At 49.2% G+C, this 23,404-nt stretch overlaps 1 protein-coding gene across 1 annotated transcript in view; it reads right to left on the bottom strand.

Annotated features, from left to right (window-relative positions):
- Positions 1 to 7,072: 7,072 nt before the first annotated feature.
- The window catches only part of DAP (death associated protein), a 67,244-nt gene continuing 50,912 nt past the window's right edge, over positions 7,073 to 23,404 (bottom strand). The window contains exons 3-4 of the mRNA XM_081521290.1: positions 9,954 to 9,996; positions 7,073 to 8,926 (exon numbers count right to left, since the gene is read on the bottom strand). Of these exons, the coding sequence (XP_081377416.1) occupies positions 8,813 to 8,926; positions 9,954 to 9,996 (157 nt within the window). The 3' untranslated portion in view covers positions 7,073 to 8,812. The remainder of the gene's footprint in view (positions 8,927 to 9,953; positions 9,997 to 23,404) is intronic.

Genomic DNA, 23,404 nt, shown 5'->3' with positions numbered 1-23,404 from the left:
GTTAATAAATACCCATTTATCATATCTTCTTATGTTCAGTTTATCTAATTGTCCTTGAAGAAAATACTTGTTTATTGAACTAAAACCAGTTTTCATTTTTAGATATTGCAGTTTTGTGCCTGCAAAACAAAAATCTTTGATTTTGCTGTTGTTTCCTAGGAAAGCTTTTTTCTGGAGATCTTTTTTATACATTAAGAACCTCTATGAGGATAATTAAATAATTTAACATGAAAGTGAAAGTGAAGTCACTCAGTCATGTCCGACTCTTTGTGACCCCATGGACTGTAGCCTGTCAGGCTCCTCTGTCCATGGGATTTTCCAGGCAAGAATACTTGAGTGGGTTGCCATTTCCTTCTCCAGGAGATCTTCCCAACCCAGGGATTGAACCTGGGTCTCCCACATTGTAGGCAGATGCTTTACCATCTGAGCCACCAGGGAAGTCTAATTTAACATATGAAGGTGAAAAAAGTAAGTAGTAAGTTAGAAAAAGCTTTAGCTGTGAAACCAAAACAAAAAGGACATGAGGGACTTTTTTAGTTGTTTTAACTGGCATGATGGGATTAGCATCAGCCTAGGGATGTTAAATATACATGATGTGACATTCTATGTAATTTGAGAGGGTTCCCTTATTATGCTTTATGGAAACCTGACTATGGTTACCCAAACATGTTTATTAGAGTTTGTTTATGTTGTTTTTTTTCTCTTTTTTGGTTATTGTTTTCATTCAGAGATCCTTTCTACTCCTAAAACTGCCCGCTTATGTCGACTTTGTACGTGGCTGACAGGTGGCACTTGTCCAGATGTGGGTTTCTCACACTGGACCCATCGGGTGAGGATGGGTGTTCTCCCACAGTGCACTGGTTTCCGGTGTGCAGGTAGATTGAGAAGATCTGAAACCACAAACACCATAATGGCCTTTCCGGTTTTGGTGTGAATATCAGGTGCTTGTGAATTTTGGTCACCAGCATTGAGATGAATCATCCCCTAACTGAAAGTGCTGCCCATTTACACTGAGTGACTGGTATAGTTCCACATGGCTTCCCGGGCAGTGATGCTGCTGCTAAGTCACGTCAGTCATGTCCAACTCGGTGCGACCCCATAGACGGCAGCCCACCAGGCTCCTCCGTCCCTGGGATTCTCCAGGCAAGAACACTGGAGTGGGTTGCCATTTCCTTCTCCAATGCATGAAAGTGAAAAGTGAAAGTGAACTTGCTCAGTTGTGCCCGACCCTTCACGACCCCATGGACTGTAGCCTGCCAGGCTCCTCTGTCCATGGGATTTGCCAGGCAAGAGTACTGGAGCGGGGTGCCATTGCCTTCTCCACCCTGGGCAGTGATGGCTCCCTGACAAATCATGCTTTTTGTAAGTGACTGAACCTGCGAGTTTCTAGCCAACAGACATAGAAAGGCATCAGCATCCTTAGCCCCCAAGGGAGAGAATTTGATGATAAAGCATGTGACTTTTGCAAACTTTTGTTGCATCTCGTGCAGTGATGTTTGTTTGTTTAATACCTTGTGACCTACTCTAGTACTCTAGGTACCTGGTGCAGCTAAAAGTAGAACAAAGTCACTGAACGGTTTCAGAACCGAAGGAGGGATAGGATGGCAGCATTCCAGGTCTAGGATCTAGGTGGTGTGGAGTCCTAGTCTAGGATCTAGGTGGTGCGGCAAGTTCCAGGGGAAAGCAATGGCCACCGCTCCCAAGAGTGCACAGCTAGCCTCAGTCCTTCTGTGAGAGAAACAGGGACTTGTGGGGGGCGCTGAGGAGAGGTGGAGGCGGGACTATGCTAGGAGACAAGGACGCCGGATGAGGACAAAGGCCTGAGCCAAAGGCGAGTTTTGCCTTCTGGAGGGTCGCCCCCCCCCCCACCAGGCCTGGCCGCTCACTCGAGGAAGGCGCTCGTTTCCTCTTCTGCTTCCGCCTTCCCCGCCGCCGCTTGTACGGATTAATCAGCTGAGGTTAATCAGCTTGAGACACACACGATCTATTTTGGAAAACAGGCTGCAATTGTTTGGAGAGAAGTTTCTAGACCTCCTTTTGAGGCTATTAAATCAACCGAGCCAAGAGCCAGAGCGTTTGTCCCACCCATCCTGAGGGAGAGTGCAGGGGAAGCCAACCAGAGACCCTGATCTCCACTCTTCTTTGTATCGGTGACTGAGGAAACAGCCATTATGCTGTCGAGCTGTGGAAAGAAAAAGCTTGCTTTATCTAGAATTTTCCATCGCACCCAGGAGTGAATCTGCATCATAGCAATTTGATATCTTTTGCTCCAGGGACTGAAAAGCGTACACAAGCTTGATTTACTTCAGCTGCTTCTACAAAACATGCTCTGTCCCTGACACACGGTAACTTTTTTTTTTTCTCATGATTCCAGGATGAGGGGAATTTGCCTTTTATTGTTTAATTGTATTACTATAAGAACAGATCACCGACTCAATGGACATGAGTTTGAGCAAACTCTGGGAGATGGTGAAGGACAGGGAAGTCTGGTGTGCTGCAGTCTGTGGGGTCTCTAGGAGTTGGACACGACTGAGCGACGGAACAACAAGAAGAACAGAATAAACAGGGTTCCCCAGCCTCCCTATTGCTGATGTTTTGGTCTGGATACTTTGTTTCAGGGGCTGTACTGAATATCTAAGGACTTTTATGAGCATCCCTGGCCTCTACTGACAAGATTCAGCTGCTGGCATCCCCCCTTCCTCTCCAATCCCCTGTTGTGACAACCAAATATGTCCTCAGACACCACCCAATGTTCTTTGGGGCTGACACTGCCCACTCGCTCGGGTGGAAACCACTGTCCTCGAGATAATGAAGATCCTTACTAATACTATAAAGCCTTCAATACATCTCTGTTCAAAGAAAGACCCAAGCGGGTTTCTGTTTAATTTGCACAGAAGCTGAGCCCTTGTGCTACAAAATGTTGAACTCTCTTTTAGGTGACCCTCACCAGCACAGAATGACAATGCTGAAATGTAATCAAAAAGCTCACTCGGGGCTTCTGGGTAGAGTCCTAAATCTTCTCCAGACTATAGCAGGTCGTTATATCAGATCATGTGGGGTCTTTTCTAGTTGACAAATTGGATTTTTTTAAAGGATGGCAGTTGGATTTATAATATTTAAGATTAAGTGGGAAGATGAGGGAAAAATTATTTTCTCTTGTCATGCATGCCCTTAATTGAATTTTAGAATGTCTGTTTGGAAGAGCAAGTTCAATGTTAGAAGGTCATGAGGCTGCCACATGGTGAAAGTAAAAACAGATCCATGATGCTCTAAGAATTCCAAGAAAAATGAACTACAATGAACTCTTGTGATGGTCTATTTTATGTGTCAACTTGACTGGGCCACATGCCTAGATATTTGGTCAAATATTATGCTGGATGTTTCTATGAGTATATTTTTGGTTGAGATTCACATTTAAACCAGTGGACTCCTGAGTGAAGCAGGTTACCTTTCATAATGTGTGTGGGCCTCATTCAGTCAACTGAAGGCTTGAATAGAACTCAAGATTGTCCTTCCCAGAGAAGAGAGAATTCTCCCCGTGGAATGCTTTTGGACTTGAATTGTGTTGGCTCTTCTCTGGGTCTCCAGCCTGCTGGCCCACCCTGAAGATTTTGGACTCATGAACCTCCACATGGGACTTCCCAGGTGGCTCAGTGGTAAAGAATTCACTGATAATTCAGGAGACATGCATTCAATCCCTGGGTCGAAAAGATCCCCTGGAGGAGGAAATGGCAACCCCCTCCAGTATTCTTGCCTGGAGAATCCCATGGACAGAGGAGCCTGACAGGCTACAGTCCACAGGGTCACAAAGAGTTGGAGGTGACTGAGCGACTGAGCACTCAGTGAGCATGAGCCTCCATAGTCACACGAGCCAATTCCTTAAATCTCCTTATCCATCTATCGTGCTGCAGTCCATGGGGTTGCAAAGAGTCAGTCACGCCTGAGCGACTGAACTGAACTGAACTGAACTGATCCATCTATATTTCTTTATGTCTATTCTATCTATCCATCATCTGCATATTTATTAGAGACAATAAATATAGAAATACCTATTCCTTTATATCTATTCTATCTATCCATGTACCACATTTATTTATATCTGTTCTTCCTGCCTGTCACCTGTCTATCATCTATCTATCTGCCACCTATCTTCTGCTGGCTCTGTTTCCCTGGAGAACCCCAGCTAATACAACAATTGAGAATATTTCAGGTACTCAAAACCACCACCACCCCCACTCACTCCCTCTCCATTCTTCAGGAGCATATGGCTATAGATGTCTCCTGGGAGGGTTATGAAATGCCTGTTTTTTTGTTTTGTTTTCATTTTTACACTGCAGAGGCAGCAGGATGCCAACTTTTGGGGAAGAAAAGTTTACTTTGGGGTTTGTAGAAGGAAGCATTTAACCAGCACAGCAGCTGTGAAGTTAGAAAAAGCTGCAGGATTGCAGAAGAACCCCGCAGGCTGCTGAGGTAGGAGGCAGATGTTTTAAAAAGAATTCATTCATTAAAAACACTTTGGGTCTGGCGGTGTCTCCCACCCTGCAGGCTCTCCCTTGAGTCCTGCCCTTTCTCAGGTGCCCACTGGGGTCGAGTGGTCCCTCCCCACCGCATGGGTTGTCATACCTGCCGCCTTATTCCTGAGTACATGCGGGCTCCCGGCTTGTGGGAGAGACTCCCACTGGGTCTGGGAGCAGGATCGTTCCAGGCTGGTGTGCACTGGTGCACACTTGAGTCAGCATTCGGCAGTGTAACCTAAAGCAGGTTCAAAACGCTCATCTCAGAGCCCGGTTGCCTTCGCACCTGCTCTTCAGCTCCCTCCTGGCATTGGCTTTAATTGGGCAGACTCTCACGATGTCTCTGGTCTTGCATCATCAATTAACAACCACCACAGTAATGATGATAAAGGAACATAGATGGCATGCTCACAGCCCCATTGGGGAGGTTCTGGAGGCTTCCTCTTGCTGGTGATGAAGCTGAGCCCACAGAAGAAAACCCAGCTGCCCAGCTGGGGGAGGAGGGACATGGACTCTGAGGGTGCACCCTCCCCACACAGGCTTTGGCCGCTCTGTGACCAGCAACACTGTAACAAAATCTGTGGTGGGCAAAACTTTCTCACAGTAAAGCTCAGGAAACCTATTGACCAAATGAACAGCTATTCCAGCAGTGTGAGCTGGGAGCAGGGCTTTTGGCTTTTCATCATGTGGTTGAGGTCCTGAATTGAATAGGGTCCCCCTGAGAAGATAGATAGTTCAGGTCCTGATTCCCAGGGTCCATGAACACAACCTTATTTGGAATTAGGGTTCTTGCAGATTTGATTTGTTGAGGTGAGTTCATCTAGGTGGGCTTCTCTGGTGGCCCAGATGGTAAGGAATCAGCCTGCAATGCAGGAGACCTGGGTTCCATCCCTGGGTCGGGAAGATCCCCTGGAGAAGAGAATGACAACCCACTCCAGTATTCTTGCCTGGAGAATCCCATGGACAGAGGAGCCTGGCGGGCTACAGTCCATAGAGTGGTAAAGAATAGGACACAACTGAATGACTAATGCTTCCACTTTTCACGCTGGATGGGGGTGGCTCTGGTCCAGTGACTGCCATCCTTAGAAGAGGGAAGTTTGGACACGGACACGCAGGAAGGTGTCCATGTTAACAACAGAAGCAGAGACTGGGTTTGTGCTGCAACAAGTCAATGATCACTAGGCACTGCCAGCAGCCGCTGGAAGCGGAAGAGGCCAAGAATGATCATCCCTGGAGCTTCTGGGGGAAGGCAGCCCTGCCCACACCTTCACTGCAAACTTCTAGGCTCCAGGACCAGGAAGTCACGCATTTCCACTGTTTTCAGCCACCCAGTCTGGGGTACTTTGTTATGGTGGCAACTAACAAATGCAGGTGATGATGGTGTTCGTGACGATGTGGAACGCCCTGGAGGCAATTCTGCCCCAAGTTTGTTGTGTGTTTGGTATTTCTATTTGTGTGTGTGTTAGTCACTCAGCTGTGTCCGACTCTTTGTGATCCCGTGGACTGTAGCCCACCAGGCTCCTCTGTCCATGGGATTCTCCAGGCAAGAATGCTGGAGTGGGTGGCCATACCCTCCTCCAGGGGATCTTCCCGACTCAGGGATTGAACCTGGGTCCCCTGCATTGCAGGGGGATTCTTTACCCCCTGAGCCACCAGGGAAGCCATAGTCATATAGTACTTAGATACAATCATGAGTCGAATAAGTGGTGGAAGACCCGTGGCTCTTATCATTCTCAGGTCTGCTTAGACATAGATCATTTTGAAAGATAATACAGACTTTGGAAGAAGGTAGGCTGCATTCTCTAAGTGGAGGGTCTGGGCCCTAATGAGTCATAGGAGTGTTTGGTAACATCCTCCCAACAAATGTCTACACAACGTTTCTCAGACGTCTACATGGCCTGGCAAGTCAATGTTATGAACTTAGAACAACTCTACCCAGTGACACTAAATGCACAAGACCCTCATTCTGTCCTCAATTTGGAAAGGGAGGTGGAGGCGTGAATGCAAACAGCTGCATCCAGAAGTGACACCAGGGGCTGAGGACATAGACTCTGGCTATATGTGCCCTCCCCTGGCTCAGGGCCGCCAAGCTGCCCGGTCCTTCTAGTGTGAAAATAGGTCAGGGTCCCTCCCAGCTCACATATGTAGTCTGACTCTGGATCTTGAAGCTAATAATTATGATTATTTTCTCATCCTGCTCATAAAGGTTCCAGGGGATCTTTGGATAAATTAAGTGAATATCTTATTTGTCAAACGCTGCTCACAGCCACCCCTGGGCTTACTACTAATCATTCTTCCCAAGTCTGTTCCCAAAGGACCTTCCGAGCACAGGGCCAGCTGCTCGGCCCAAGGAGTGCATTTTAATCCATCGCATTAAAGCTTTTCCACTTTATGACATTTCAAAGGAGGCGATTACACTCAAGGTGCCAGGTGTCCAATAGTTTGGCTTTGTCTCTGGGAAACAATTTGTGAACATACTCCTTATTTTTGCATGTTTGTATTTCTTTTGAAACCATCTGGCAACCCTAGCGAGATGAGAAAGAACAATATCTGAGATATGAGAGAAAACAAACCACACAGGAGCTTTATTAGAAAGATTATTCTTGAAGTTAACCACTGATAAACTCATTCAGGGGAACAATTTGCTTTCAGTGATCGGGAGCCCACAGATACATGACAGATGCAGCTAAAAGGACAAGAAAAATGCACAGCATGGCGCTCCTGGCTGCAGCACTACAAGGTATCAAGGATGAGCCTTCATTTCTGCAGCAGAGGGTGCAGTGGTCCACAGATTGACCTAGCGCTGCCTGCTCTCAGGATCCTTCAGAGATGCTGGCTCCGGGAGGTCGCCAGGAGGAGGCTACACACCCAGGTGGCATCTCCAAAGGCCAGCTTCTGCTTACAGCAACATCTCAGCAATTAAGAAATATGAGATGTGACTACACACTGCCTTGAGGGTGAGACCCTGGCTCCAAAAGTCAATGAGAGGGGAAACCAAGTTGCCTTTAGGATGTGAAGCAGGGCTGGCTTTTCCCTTAGAGAGGGGTAAAAGCTACATCTGAGTCACCTTTACCAGTCGTGGAGTTGGAAAGAGTGTCAGAAAGGCTGTGGGGTGCCTGCTGCCCCCCATTGCGGACCTGCTGCAAATACTGCACTGGCAAGTGGGACAGTCAGGCCACACCAGCTCCCAAAGCATTTGCTCTGGAGATTTGAACATCTGCCTTTCAGAAAAGCAGGGCACCCAATTGCTGTAAGCAGTCTAGGGCCGCTCTGGGCAGGAAACCCAGGCAGAAAGTGTAGGATAATCTGAGACGCCCAAGTGAACGGTGCCCTAGGGCAGAGGTTGTTCTGACACTTCGACTGATCAACAAACAGGCTTTTCTAGCTCCAATGGTGATGTGATGGTTCTACTTTTCCCTCGGGGAGCAAAGGCAGGTTTTCATCCGATCTTTCCCTGTGGTCAATGCTTTTGCTCTAGTGTTCCAGGATTAGCCGTGTGTCTAATCCTCCACCTGGTCAGGGATCACTCCGAGAACTTCAAAGCAGTTCTTGAGGTGATCGCTGAAAAAATGAAGTTTCGCCTTGATTTCCTGGCGAGCCTGTGTGGATGGTGGGGCCATGCAGGACTTGGGACCCATACTGAGAGATCTCAATCTGGAAGTATTCCCTTTGGGCAAAATTTTTCAGCCAGATGACTCCTAGAATAAAAGTGCCTCTTCAAAGCTGTAGGCTGTTCTCTGGCTTTTCTGGGAGAGCTTGGTGTCGCCCTGTGCTCTGAGGGAAATTCAGTGATGCTGTTGTTTATTGCAGTATCCTCCCTACTCAGGTTTTCTGTAATTAACACCTTCATCTCTTTCTCTTCCCTCTAGGTGTTAAGATTTGATTGTCCTATTACTAAAAAGCATGCAATGATTGAGCTTTCCCCTGACCTTAATCTAATCCTCCTAGATTTGTGCCTGCTAATTTTTAAGACCACTGGCAGGGCAACTGATGAACCAGAACTGAAGCTAAACGGGGAACAACGTCACTTCACTCAGGTCTTGGTAACTTCTGCTCATGGCACAGAGAGGCGTGAAGGTCCTTGAGTGACACCAGCCAGGACTCCCTGGAATGAGGTTTGGGGGTCTGATTCTAGTTTTAGAGACGGAAATTAAAGACAAAGGAAGGGGCACTTTGCTTTGTCTTAGATTTCCCAACGGGGCAGTGTTTTGAGGGAGATGCCAGTTCTCTTTGCCGGAGGAAATACCAAGTGTCGGGGCACCAAGGCGTGCCTGGTGAGGGCGCTGGGTCCTCGCCGGTCACTTGCGAGGTTGCTGGATGTGCTGGGTCCTCGGGGCGGGGTGCCTGTCTATGGAGGCGTGGGGCTTCTGGTGGGCCACCTGGGCGGCCGCTGGGGGGAAGTCCTTGTCGCCCTGTGGGAAGACATGGAAAGCACTGGCTCAAAGCACTGTCTCATCAACCGTGAACAGCTGGTTGAGTTCATGCACGCCTGTCTGCTCAGTCGCTCAGTCATGTCTGACTCTCTATGACCCCATGGACTGTAGCCCACCAGGATTACCCACCCATGGGATTTCCCAGGCAAGAATATTGGAGTGGGGAGCCATTTCCTTCCTCCAGGGGATCTTCCCAACCCAGGGACTGAACATGTATCTCCTGCACTGGCAGGTGGATTCTTTACCATCTGAGCCACCAGGGAAGCCTGAATAAGTTCATGAGCAAGACCCAAACCCCGCATTCTCTGGCTTCCCTGTGCGAGTGGGGTGGGAGGTAGAGTGGGGAACCTGTTGGAAGGTGGAAACCCATCTCCTAGGACTGTGGGGAGGTCCTGAGGCTCTCTGGGGAGCTTAAAGGGGCACAAAGACCCGTGTACCTTCCAGAAGGTGAGAAAGCCTGCTGTCTCTGCCCCCACGCCAGGGGGTCAGGTGCCACATCACTCACTCAGAACTAAGCTGGGTGTTGGGTGGCTTTCTTCTGCAAGAGCAGTTCTAGTGGTCTTTTTGAATCCCATGGACAGAGGAGCCTGGTGGGCTATAGTCCATGGGGTCACAAAAGAGTCGAACCCGATTTAGTGACTAACACTTCACAGGTTTCGCCGTGTAATTCTTATTTCAAATTTCTTCAACCATTAAAAAATGTAAAAATACTGTCAGCTCACAGATCCCCCAGAAACTCTTTGGCCTGTGGATAGTCTGCTGACCCTGGTCAAGTCTAAAGAGAAAGAAGACAGGAGAGGGTGGAGGAGAGGCAAGCAGGCGCTGTGGGCTCTTCCTGGCCACCACCCCCTCCCCGTCTGTCCCTGACCATAGAAGCACGTTCCATGGACAAGGGGGCAATTAAGAGTCCCGCCCCTGGCCCCTGGATGGATGAGTAGGGTGGAGTAGGACAGGAGGAATCAGGAGATCGCATGCTGAGACCCCGATGTAATGAAAGGGCTCTTACCCGGGCGATGACTCCAGAGATAAACACGGTCGGCTTGGGCAGACTGGAAAACAAGAAGGGAAAGACATGGACCACCATGACTCACAGAGAGGAACACGCAGGTGATGCAAATGGGGAGACTGACTTCGTGACCACATGGCAAGCAAAGGAGCCCCCGGAGGGAGGCGAGAGCACGCCTCTCCCTGTTATTTCATCACATGGACCCGCTGGCTGCCGTCCTCTGGACACCCGGGGGTCCCCTTCCTCCTGAGGCTGAGCTCAGGCAGAGAGGGAGAACACTGTAGCAAACAGCGAGTGTGTTGCTGAAAAGCACTCTTTTTGTTTTTGGTTAATCCTTCAGCTAACTGTGGGCAAGCCTAGTGGTTTTGGTCTCAGCAGACTGTGGACCTGGGTGATCCCTGGAGCAGGGAAGGGGCAGGGTCACAAGAGATGAACAGGAGACACCAGGCAGGGAGTCTCCGGTCCTCTGGGCTGTGAGGCGCTCCCCTTGCCAGAGTCCCCGGGTTCCAGAAGCTTCTAGTGGGTGAGATTCCCAGAGCCGATTGATGCAAAGCTCTTGGCCCTTCTGGGATGCCAAGTATTAAAAATGTAAGATCCATGCTTCCACTGCAGGTGGCATGGGTTTGACCTCTCATTAGGGAACCGAGGGGCTTCTCTGGTGGCTCAGACGGTAAAGAATCTGCCCACAATGCAGGAGACTCAGGATCAATCCCTGAGTCAGGAAGATCCCCGGAGGAGGGCGTGGCAACCCCCTCCAGTATTGTTGCCTGAGAAATCCCATGGACAGAGGAGCCTGGCGGGCTACTGTCCATGGGGTTGCAAGAGTCGGACATGACTGAGGTTACTTAGCATGCACACACATGCCTTTATAAAAATAACTGCACGTGTCATGGTTTAGAAGCATCAGAACACAGTTCCAGGTAGTACACAGGTGTGCATGCCTCTGAAATGTCTCAATGAAAGATAAGGGGACCTGGGAGGTGAATGCGGGGCCGGCCAGTCATAGTGGAGAGTGCGGTGAGGGCAGCTCTCGGAAGCGGGCGGCTTGGCTTAAGGCTGGTCCTGTGGGCAGACAGAGTGGAATCGTCACCCCTGAGCTGCCCAGCCCACATCCCACCAGTTCTGCTGCTCCACCCCGGAAGGAAATAATTTGTTTTAGCTTTCTTTTGCTGCAGGCAAAAGTCCCAGCATTCAGAAAGTTCGCTGTTTACATCCCAAGTTCAGTTCAGTTGCTCAGTCGTGTCCAACTCTTTGTGACCCCATGGACTGTAGCACGCCAGACCTCCCTGTCCATCACCAACTCCCGGGGTTTACTCAGACTCATATCCATTGAGTCAGTGATGCCATCCAGCCATCTCATACTCTGTCGCCCCTTTCTCATCTTGCCTTCAATCTTTCCCAGCATCAGGGTCTTTTCAAATGACTCAGTTCTTTGCATCAGGTGGCCGAAGTATTGGAGTTTCAGGTTCAGCATCAGTCCTTCCAATGAATATTCAGGACTGATTTCCTTTAGGATGGACTGGTTAGATTTCCTTGCTGACCAAGGGACTCGCAAGAGTCTTCTCCAACACCACAGTTCAAAAGCATCAATTCTTCGGTGCTCAGCTTTTTTTATAGTCCAACTCTCCCATCCATACATGACTACTGTATAGCTTTGAATAGACAGACCTTTGTTGGCAAAGTAATGTCTCTGCTTTTTAATATGCTGTCTAGATTGGTCATAGCTTTTCTTCCAAGGAGCAAGCGTCTTTTAATCCCAAAGAGTTTAGCAAAAACACCTGAAATTCCCCCAAGTAATTTGTTACTCCATGAGACTAAGGATTTCAAGTCTTACTAAGCAGCACAGAAATGTTCCCTACATGAAGCTAGTCTTGTTTTATTTAGCTTTTGTTGTGTGGTTAACTGGGTTGGGTTTTTTTTTTTTTAATAAATTTATTTATTTTAGTTGGGGGCTAATTACTTTACAATATTGTAGTGGTTTTTGCCATACATTGACATGAATCAGCCATGGGTTTACATGTGTTCCCCATCCTGAACCCCCCTCCCGGTTTTTGTTTTTTAACAAATATGGCTTGGCTACAGGATCAACAGCCAGCCAGGGATGAGTAAGTTTGGCCCAAGTGTAAGTCTCTGATGTCGTTATGTTTGGATTTGTCTGGAATCCAAGCACACCCTGCCTCGACTGCTACAAATCACCCACCAGCTCCGCCCCCAAGGATTTCACGGCCAAGGGTTTCCCATCGGAAGCTTGAGAACCATGCTCCAGATGCTAATATTTTAGAGGAAGCACCGAATGGCTTTCCATAGCGTTTCCACATCTTAGATTCCCACCAGCAATGCATACGGGCTCAATTTCTCCACACGCTCACCACTTTTTAAAAAAATCATACATTTATTTATTTAATTTATTCATTTGCCTAGGGCGGGTCTTAGCTGCAGCACTTGGGATCCTCCATCTTCTTTGTGGCATGCGGGAGCTTTCAGTTGCAGCACTTGGGATCTAGTTTCCTGTTGTTGGTCAGTCGCCAAGTCATGTCTGATGCTTTGCAATCCCATGGACTGCAGTACTCCAGGCTTCACTGTTTTTCGCTATCTCCCAGAGCTTGCTCAAAGCTCTCAGTGATGCCATCCAACCATCTCATCCTCTGTCGTCCCCTTCTTCTCCTGCCTTCGATCTTTCCCAGCATCCGGGTCTTTTCTAATGAGTCAGTTCTTCCCTTCAGGTGGCCAAAGCATTGGAGCTTCAGCTTCAGCACCAGTCCTTCCAATGAATATTCAGGGTTGACTTTCTTTAGGATTGACTGGTTAGATCTCTGACCAGGGGTCGAACCTGGGTTCCCTGCTTTGGGAGCTCAGAGCTTTAGGCACTGGACCACCAGGGAAGTCCCCTCACCACTAATTATTTTCTGTTATTTATTTATTTATTTTTTGATAAAAGCCAGCCCAGTGGGTATGAAGTGGTATTTCACTGTGATTAGAGTTAGCAACTAATTTTAAGAATAAGCTTTCTTACGGCAGGGAATAATAAACATCTGTATTGATCATTCAAGATCTTTATAGCATAAAATCCACTGCCCCCAACAAAGTTCTCTCTCCTCTAAAACACTGAAAAGGTCATAACTGGCCATAAGGACACACGGCAGCTGCCTGTGCAAAGGTGACCGGCCGAAGGCTGGCCCCTCATGTCTTATCTAAGAGTGATCTCTGTTTTCACACGTCTGTTTGGCGGAGTGTGTGTGCAGTGCTGGTTTTCATCAGACTTGGTCTTTTCCATCTTCAATTAAATAGCATCTCAAACTGGTCAGTGATTGTCTATTACCTTCCTGTAGTAAAAGCACTCTCTAAACTCCTTGAGACATGGTACCTTAAATTCACAAACCCCAGTAAAGCGTGTGCTCTCGAAGCTGTGCTTGCAAAGACACACTTGTTTTAAATTCCATTAGGGTTCCACGTGAAGCATAACCTACATTTCCAAGATTCTATAAACTGTGAGAGCGGCTTTGAGGATTTATTTAATCTGATGAGAATCATTCTGACAGATGTTGGTTTGAAGAAGCAACATTACTTTCACGAAACAGAGATGGTGAAAAATATTGTTCCTGCCCTCCCCACATCCTCAGGCCTTTCCAGTCTTTGAAAATCATATTTATTTAAATTTAAAGGAACCACAAACCTGATGGAATTAGCGGGAATTAGAGTCCCTGTAACTCTCCCATGGAAAAGGAAATGGCAATCCACTCCAGTATTCTTGCCTGGAGAATCCCGCGGACAGAGGAGCCTGGTGGGCTGCTGTCCATGGGGTCGCACAGAGTCAGACACGACTGAAGCAACTTAGCATGCATGCATGCATTGGAGAAGGAAACGGCAACCCACTCCGGTATTCTTGCTGGGAGAATTCCAGGGACATTGGAGCCTGGTGGGCTGCTGTCTATGGGGTCACACAAAATCAGACACCACTGAAGTGACTTAGCAGCAGCAGCAGCAACCCTCCCAAGCAGAAACTGCAGCTCCCTCACACTTGGCCTGTGTAGCTGCCAAACGTTTGATGCATGTGGGTTTCCAGTGTCCACCTGTCAATATGTGTTAGGTGCTCAGTCGTGTCTGACTCTTTGCGACCCTATGGACTGTAGCCCACCAGGCTCCTCTGTCCATGGGATTTCCCAGGCAAGAATCCTGGAGTGGGTTGCCATTTCCTTTTCCAGAAGGATCTGCCCGATCCAGGGATTGAACCCGGCTCTCCTGCATTGCAGATGGATTCTTTACGTGCTGAGCCAACTGGGAAGCCCATTTTATAGGTGAAAGCGTGAAGTCGCTCAGTCGTGTCCGACTCTTAGCGACCCCACGGACTGTAGCCTACCAGGCTCCTCTGTCTATGGGATTCTCCAAGCAAGAATACTGGAGTGGGTTGCCATTTCCTTCTCCATTTTATAGGTGAGGGGACAGTAAATCAGAGAGGTCCAGAAAGTCATCTGATGCCTACACAATAGATAAGCGCTCTGAGCCAGACTTGGAACAAGGTCAGCCCAGAGCGTTAGCCTGTTGCCCTCATTTCAGGGCTGAGAACTGGGTCATGGAACAGCCTCTATTTTTCGGTTCTGGATTTTACACATGATTTAGAGATGCAGATTTTTAAAGTAAGTAATCTACATGCAGTCAGAGGATCCGTTATCCAGGCAGACAGTACAAGGTATTCAAATCGGCCTCAGCACTCCCTTTCTGACTTGGTAATGGATTCTTTTTCCTTGAAAACCACCATTTACGTCTCTAGCACTTCACTAGGGCACGGAGCACTTCCATAGAAGTTATTGACGCATCTGATGCTCTTCAGCAGGTGCTATCCCTCTGTTACAGGTGAAGGCACGGTGGCTGGAAAAGGCTGACTCTTGTTTGTGGTCCTTGGAAGCACAGCCCGGAGGACGCAGGTCTGGATCTCTCAGCTCCATGCTCTCTGTTGGTTCCCAGGCCCCACCTTTGCCCACATCTCAGCTCCCAAGCTTCAGGAACAAATCTTGGTTTCAAACTATCCATTGAGTCAAAATGCAGTCTACACGGTCTAAGAAGGAGACCCAGAGGACGGTGGCAGGTGGATGCCAGCTGAGTGTGGGTTCTGATGTCAGACCATCCCAACTCCGCCAATGATTGGTGGGTGGGCTGGCGTCTGACCTTCTGAGGCTCAGTTTCCTCATCTGTAAAATGGGTGGCAGTGGACCTTCTCTCACCAGGTGCTATGCATACACATGCTGCTTAGCACACAGCAAGTACTTGGCAAATGGTAGGTGTTGGGGTGATGACATCCCCAGCCCCTCCTATGTCTCCACTGCTGATTCACAGCTGGTTCAGTTCTGTCTCATCTTCAGATCCCCTGGCTGTGTAGAATAACCCTGCTGATCCAGGACAGAGAAGCTTCCAGGTAAGCAAAAAGAGGATCTGAGATACATACACAGATGTCACCAAACCATGGACTTAAAGAAAAAAAAGCCCTCTGGGTCCTCAGTCTATCTGATTCCTGTCTGACCCGATCAGAACGGCCTGCTTGTTAGTTTCCCAGCCCACGGAAGACTGGAAGAAAGCCTGGGCAGTGATGAGGCCACTTGAGCTTAAGGTGGGGCAGCTGCCCCGCGGTGGGCAGCTCCACCCGGCCCACCAGCTCCTCGTCCACCCCCAGCTGTGGTCACAGCACAGGAAGCAAGCTGGGAAGGAAGCTGGTGGGGACGCCAGTAGTGGTGGCGGGAGCACCGTCATGTTGGCTACATGGGGACCTGGGAGCAGTTGTCATGTGACGTTCCCGCCCTTCCTGGTGAGAAAGTGCGTGAGTGCTTAGAAAGGGATTGTTCCCTAAAAATCTCCCTAAAAGTCAAAGCTGCCTGGGAATCATGGAGCAGGGCTCTGATGAACGCTCGGGCCCAGAAAGCTGCATCAGAGGCTCGATTTCACTTTCTGACAAGTGGCTAACACCCTGGGTGTGGGGTGCACGTGGCTGGGGGGTACTTTTTGAAGGAAGCAGGAGCAGATCTTGAGAGGCGGCGTTTAGGCTGAGATCTGAGTGTGAGCATGTGCACACACGTGTGTAACAACAGGAAGGACAGGACGCCACAGCCCAGCGAGAAGGAAGGGGCTCGGCTTCATCTGCTGCCATCAGCAGAGTGCATGGGGTCCGAGCCTCTCATCTCTTAGTTTGGGCTCAGGTTCTGCGACGGACTCCTGGGAAAAGCCATCTCCTTGCTGGGAGGACCAAGCCTCAAGGTGGTCTAGAAGCTGAAGCTGTGGCTGTGGTCTGTTGTGACTTTGTGTTCTCACCGAGTTTACGGAGAAATATATCCCATCTGGGGTGATGTTGAATACATTTCCTAGTCAATGGAAGGCAACCAAAATCCTTCCTGGCCACTGTTAATTCTTGAAATATCTTTCTGGCTTGGCGTTTGCTTATTAAAGCTATTAATTTTCTGGACACCAAAATCCCAATTAGCATTGCTGGTGACCAGAGGGAGCCCTCGCACTTGAGTGTACCCAGGCATTGCTTTGTCTCTCATTGTCAAGGTTGCCTCCCTCCTTCGGCCTGACGTCAGGCACTTCGAGAGCTCTCCCACAAGATGGCACTGCTGGTCCTCTGAGCTTGTGGCTCTCGGGCCAGCAAGGCTTTGTCCAGCTCGGCCAAGTCCAGGAAACTTCCCCCAGGAAACTGGGGGTCCATGGTGGGCAGGGGCCACTGACACCTTAGGGTGTGCCCCCTTCTCCCTAAGGGCGAGGTCATTGTTCAGGGAGTCTGACTACAGGGAAACCAAATATGACTCAAGGGCTTTAGGAGAAATTCTAGATCTAAAGAAAATTATCAGGAATCCAACTCCTTCCAGGATTTGGCATTCGGAGTTTGCAAAATCCTTTTTTTTGTTTTTTTAAATTTGGCTGCATCAGGTCTTGGCTGCAGCACTCAGGATCTTTGTTGCTCACGGGGGATCTCTTGTTGTGGTCCACAGGCTTCTCTCTATTTGTGGTGTGTGGGCTCAGTAGTTGCGGAGCTTGGGCTTAGTTGCTCTATAGCAAGTGGGATCTTGGTCCCCCCACCAGGGATCACACCCGCGACCCCTGCATTGCAAGGCACACTCTTAACCACTGGACCACCAGGGACGTCTCCTGTAATGTCTTTTTAAGGGCGTGAGCAAAGGTGCTTCTCTGGGGAACAAAATCTGAGTTTGTGTTCACATCTTGGTTTCAACAAGAAGACTGAGCTTCAGCATCAGTCATGGCATCTCTAGTCCCCTGACTTAGGCCTGCTGATCCCAGGGGGCCATGACTTTGGGACAAAGCCCAACCCGGCCTGTTCCTCTGAGTCTGTCCTGAACATGAGTCTCCATGCCAGAGGAATTCCAAAAACTCTGCCCTCCAGATGACACTCTGCCCAGAGATACTGGACTGGTTGTTGATCCAGATTCCAGCACCTCACCACCTGCTTATTTCGAGAAGACTGCCGCCCCTAGTTCTGACTGTGTCAGGCGAGGATGGTCTCTGGGTGAACAAGTGTCCCACACTCTAGCCACAGTGGCAGCTGCCTTACCAGAGCCTTGGAAGCCCCTTCTTCCTTCTAGACAGGTATTTCCAGAAAGCTACTCTAAGCTTCCCACCAGTCTTTACACACAGGATCGTCTCATTGTTTGATCCGACAGTGTTCCCTCCTCCATCTTCCCTCTGCTCTCACCTTATTCTCTCTCGCTTGCTGGATGCAAAGAGGATAAGATAAACACAGTTATGATTCTAATTCTTAGCTTGCATCCTAAGGATTTCATACACAGGTGCTGTTCCAGGCCAGTGTGTGTGTGTATGTCTGTGTGTCTGCATTCATCATGATACAGAGTGGTCACCACGTCTGCCAGTGTGTGTGTGTGTGTGTGTGTGTGTGTGTGTCTGTCTGTCTGTCTGCATTCATCATGTGTCTGCATTCATCATGATACAGAGTGGTCACCACGTCTGCCAGTGTGTGTGTGTGTGTGTGTGTGTGTGTGTGTGTGTGTGTGTGTGTGACCACGTCTGCCAGTGTGTGTGTGTGTGTGTGTGTGTGTGTCACCACGTCTGCCAGTGTGTGTGTGTGTGTGTGTGTGTGTGTGTGTGTGACCACGTCTGCCAGTGTGTGTGTGTGTGTGTGTGTGTGTGTCACCACGTCTGCCAGTGTGTGTGTGTGTGTGTGTGTGTGTGTGTGTGTGTGTCTGCATTCATCATGATACAGAGTGGTCACCACGTCTGATGTGGGAAACCTAACCTGGTCTCCTGAGCGTGCTGGGGTGTGTCTGCATTCATCATGATACACAGTGGTCACCATGTCTGATGTGGGAAACCTAACCTGGTCTCCTGAGCATGCTGGGGTGGGCCGAGCATCTGCAGGGCTTGGGAAAGCTCCGCCTTCTGCCGCTGTCTCTAACAACAAGTGAGGACTTGGCAGCAAAGAGCAAAGCTGTGTAATGGAGTGTTTGAGGGCTGGGCTTTAGAGACAAGTGGCTCTGGGTTCAAATCTTACTTCAGAGGAGTAGCCTCTTTGAACCTCTGTGTCCATCTGCAAAATGGGAGCAATTCCTCTTTTACAGAACAGTTAGTCAAGTGAAATAATGTATATAAACTGTGCTTACGGTAGGATACTACCTCCACCGGCAAAATCAGTTCGTTACAATAGAGACTTGCTTTGAGCTTAACCGGAGAACACTTCATGTAACTATCCGACAATCAGTGTAGCAATCATTCATATGTATTAAATATTCTAAATGTTAGCTCACTTCAGTAAGTAGCACTTACAATGAACTAACCCATCTTCGATTCTGAACACATTTGTTTCAGTGTCATTCTTTTGAACTCCAGTATAGGGAAGCACTGGTGGCTCAGATGGTAAAGAGTCTGCCTGCAATGCAGGAGACCCGGGTTCCATCCCTGGGTCGGGAAGATCTCCTGGAGAAGGGAATGGCTACCCACTCCAGTATTCTTGCCTGGAGGAGCCCAAGGACAGAGCAACCTGGTGGGCTGCAGTCCATGGAGTTGCAAAGAGCTGGACGTGACTGAGCCACTAACACTTTTCACCAGTGAATAGCTAATGCTGACTAGACAGGTGCTATAAAAAAAGAGTATTTGTGGCCTATAGCTTGAAATCAGATCTCGTGGGCTGTCTTCAGGGTCAAGGTTATGTTTTATAATGAGCTGGGGGTACATGGTTCAAAGTACCAAGTATGTATTTTCTAGAAGACAGCTATTATGGCTATAAAAAGGAAAATGATTGTGGAAGTGGAAAAAAACCTGACAAGATGACTGTTAATAGAATTCCTATTAGAAAGAGGTACACACTGATGTTAAATCAAATACGGACACCAAAACCCTCGTCTGATCTGGGTTTACTCCCATCCTGGGAGGTGCAGGGGGCTGGCTCTGCGTGGGACCAGCTCTTGCTAGGCTGCTTCTGGGAGACCCTAGCCAAGAAAGAGGAGGAGACCCAGATTAACTTGCTCCCCGGAAACTGTCAGCAGGTCTGTCTTGGCTGTGGGAGCTTTGCCTCTTACAAATGGCCTGGGAGGACCAATCACAGCTCAGGTTAAAGTCAAGTACATGGAGAGATGGACGAGGGCTTTTGGAGTTCTCTGTTGCTGGATTCCCCAGTAATTACATCCTCAATCCATCCTCCAAACTCACTGTGCGGAGGGACTCCGAGAGCTGATAGCGGCTGTGGCTGTCTCCCCAGGCAGCCCGGTGCACATGATAAGCGATAAGCTGTGGTTCTCAGTGGTCTCCGGATTTGCATATTCACCCGCCGCCTGATTAAAACCCTGCCTCTGTGGACCCTCTTCAGATTGCACCACGCCCTCCTGCCTTTTCCAGAATTAACAGAAAAAGAGACGCAGAGTCAAGTACACAGAAAACTAAACGCACTGCCAATTCTGCTTACTTGAAACAAGCCAACGCATGAGTTAGGACAACTTCCGTTCAGTCGGGCAGCTCCCACCCTGTCCCATGTGTTGAGAGCAAGCTCTTGGGAATATCCTGCTAGCATGCAGTGCAGCGGGACAGACTGTGTCAAGGTCACTGTGGTTGCGGGGAGTGCACGCTGGGCGCTGGTCAGAGCCTTCACTCTCTCCCTGATGGTGAATAGTCAGGAAGCTCTGATTCCCTCCACGGTTGAGGTCACTGCCAGGCGTGGAAGTCACCGTTCAGGACCCTAAGGTTTATTCTTGATTCATCAATTTCATTTGTTGGGTTATTTGTTGATTCATCAGTTTCCCTGATTTATTCATTCAACAAGAATATATGTGTGTATACACGTACACACTCTAAGTACCCAACATGCCTCAGAATTGGGAAGGCCTCATGTTACATCAGATGCGTCGCCCACTTGCTGCCTGGTCGGCAGCTGCAAGGACCTCCCTGCCTCTCATCATGGTCCTCCTCTCCTCCGCTAACTTAACCCACGCAGTGCTCTGAGTTAGGGGCCGAGGGAAAGATGAAAGTCCTCGGGAAGCTGGGCCCGGAGACCCCTCGAATGTCATCAGAAGGCCCACAGGGCACACCTGTGAGGTTCTCCAGTCGCCAAACTGGAAAACAGGTCATCGCCATGTTCCAGAAATGGGTTTTCCTTATTTCAGTGTGGCCAGTCTCCATGACAACCACAGGGAAACCGAGCTTGTCCTCATAGACAGGAAGGGGGTCCACAGGCCGCTCCTCCGATGGGGATGGGATCCTCCAGGGCTGCTCCTGAGCAGCAGCGGGGGGCCAGAGGCTCTCTCTGAACTTGACCAAGAAGGAGTCCGAGTGGAGAAGGACGCGCAGAGCCGTGTGCTGCGCCGAGCCCCACCCCAGAGCTCTCCTCGCCACCTTCCCTTCCAGTGTTCCCTGTGGGTATCGCCCTCCTGAGGGCCCTCTGCTTCCCGTGGAGGCACCCAGATAATCTCCTTCTGCCACCGATGGTGCGTTCACGGTACCCAATACTAACATGTGAGGAGGGTAACGGGAGAAGGCGGCGGCAGAGGATGAGTTGCGTAGATATCATCACTGACTCAGTGGACATGATTGCGAGCAAACTCCAGGAGGCAGTGAAGGATAGAGGAGCTGGGCTACAGTCCATGAGGTCGCAGAGAGACTGAGAGACTGAACGACAGACACAACAATAACCATGCAGAAGCATGGGGCTGGGAGAGACGGGCCGGAGGACAGAAAACATCCTCACTGATGGCCAGGTAGCACCTGAGCCTCAGCTTCCTCATCTGAGATGTGGAGCTCATCACCCCTGGATCTCACAGGGATTCAGGAAGATCAGGGGAGCGCTGTTTGTTAGGCACGCTGCATATGAGCTGGGACTCCAGGAGAGAGCTGTCGTGAGGTTAGCGTGTGAATGAAAGCAGATTTATCCCCATGTCACCGTGTGGACGGAGGACTGGATGGTGGTCACAGTACTTGTAAAAATTAAAGCAGAGAAGCACATTCTGGCTTCTCTGGATAGAAGGAAGTGGCTGGAGGAAGTGTAACCTGTAACCATGAAGCAACACTCAGGGACCACAACGTGGATCGTGCCTGAGGCTTTTGGGGAAGAACTGAACCAGTGCACCTTGGTTATAACTGGTTATAACCACCAAGCCTAGTTATACCTGGAGAGATGGTCCCACAACCACAGCCACATAGAGGGTGGCCAGGACGAGATATCAGGGCTGAGCTCTCAGCAGGCTGGTGATGACTGAGCTCCTAGGGGTATTAGGACTAAATGTAAACTTGAAAGTGAAAGTGTTAGTCTCTCAGTCGTGTCTGACTCTTTGTGACCCCATGGACGGTAGCCCACCAGGCTCCCCTGTCCATGGGATTTCAGATGCAAGAATCCTGACTGGGGTGGGTTGCCATTCCTTTCTCCAGTGGATCTTCCCAACCCAGGGAGTGAACCTAGGTCTCCTGCATTGCAGGCAGATTCTCTACTGTCTGAGCCACCAGAGAAATCCAAATGTAAATTAGTGTTTAAGACATCAAAGAAGAACCTATATTTTGAGATGGCAGGTGTGAACACAACCTGCCCAGTGCCTGCCTTCCACCACCATTGGGCAAATAAACCGATACTGAAGGCCCATCTATTCTGAGTGGGTGATGCAAAGTGTGAGGACAGTGTGGCCACATTTCAGAGGAGCCGAAAGTCGCCCTCAGTCAAGGGCAGCTGTGAGTTACCATCACAAACATAAAGGATTTAGGATGTAAACTAAGGCTGGGAGAGAGAAAGAGGCAGGGGCCCTTTTCCTTTTTTTTTTTTTTAACACCCAGAAGAAGGGGAATTTCGTTAGGGTTGGGAGAGGCGGACAGTTCAGTTGAAGAGCAGGTTCTGGCTGGGGAGCTCGACTTGGTGCTGTCAGGATCCAGGGTGGCACAGATGTCCAGGGTATGGCAGGTCCATGCACATGGGTGTGTTCACCACCCTCTGTGTTTGGGCCTTGTGTTGAATAAACACTGAACAATGCCAGTACAGCCAGAGGGCTGATTTCTACAGACCCAGCATCACCAACACATCCTAACTCCAGAGGGTGGCCTGGGGCTCAGAACACTTCTGACCCACCTGCAAGCGGGCCCAGGGCCTCGGTTCCTCTGGGTTTCTCTGGGTCACATGCCACAGGTGAGGGAACCCTGCCATTGATTTGCACTTTGTTACTGAAAACTAACACACTGCCTGACAAGTAGAAACTCTTGTGTGACAGTGGGAAATAGTGTTTAAAACCAGAGCTCTTCCAGGGAATGTGGGCCACGTGGTCTCTGGAGCAGAGGGTATAAGTCACCTGGGTTTGCACTGTCCACAGCCTCGGTTATTGCATCCGATGGTGGAGCTGTTATGATGGACACCAGAGGGAAGGACCCTAGACTAAGAAACGTGACTTCCAGGGAGCCACGGGGGTGGGTGTGGGGCACGGAGTCTGCTGGGGAGCGGGTGCCTGGCTGAGAATCACTCGCCCGGGGGAATCAGGGGGCCGTGTTCCACGTGAGACACTCGACCAAGCACCCAGATGGACATCACCGGTGTCCCGTGCTTCTCTCGTGGAGGCAGGCGAGGATGGAATGGGAGTACTAACTTGAAACACTGGTTTTTGGTTTTTTGTGGGTTTTTTGGTTTGTTGTTAAATATTTCTGGAGTACAGTTGCTTTACAATGTTGTATTATTTTCTGCTGTACAGCACAGTGAGTCAGTGTATATATACATATATAAATATAATCAGTGTATATATATCCCTGTTACAGGAAAAAGCTATTGCTGACTCCATGTTAGAAGTGTTTCTTTGATTTGCTTTCCGTTGCTTTTATTATTATAATCACACATAATAGGCTGCCTCAGAGAATCCTGCCCCTCTGCCTGACTGTTAAAGCAAAGTGCTTTTATTCATTTAGTACCCTGTCCTCAAAGTGAATGGCAGGAAGAAATTAACACCTCCTCTGCCTGAGGCCTGCCATTCTAGGAGATATTTGCA

Source organism: Giraffa tippelskirchi, chromosome 8, assembly GCF_054371585.1.
Source record: "Giraffa tippelskirchi isolate mGirTip1 chromosome 8, T2T-mGirTip1v1.2.pri, whole genome shotgun sequence".
Lineage (NCBI taxonomy): Eukaryota > Metazoa > Chordata > Mammalia > Artiodactyla > Giraffidae > Giraffa > Giraffa tippelskirchi.
The sequence above is the reverse complement of the archived record's forward strand: the minus strand, read 5'-3'. Positions and strand labels throughout refer to the sequence as shown.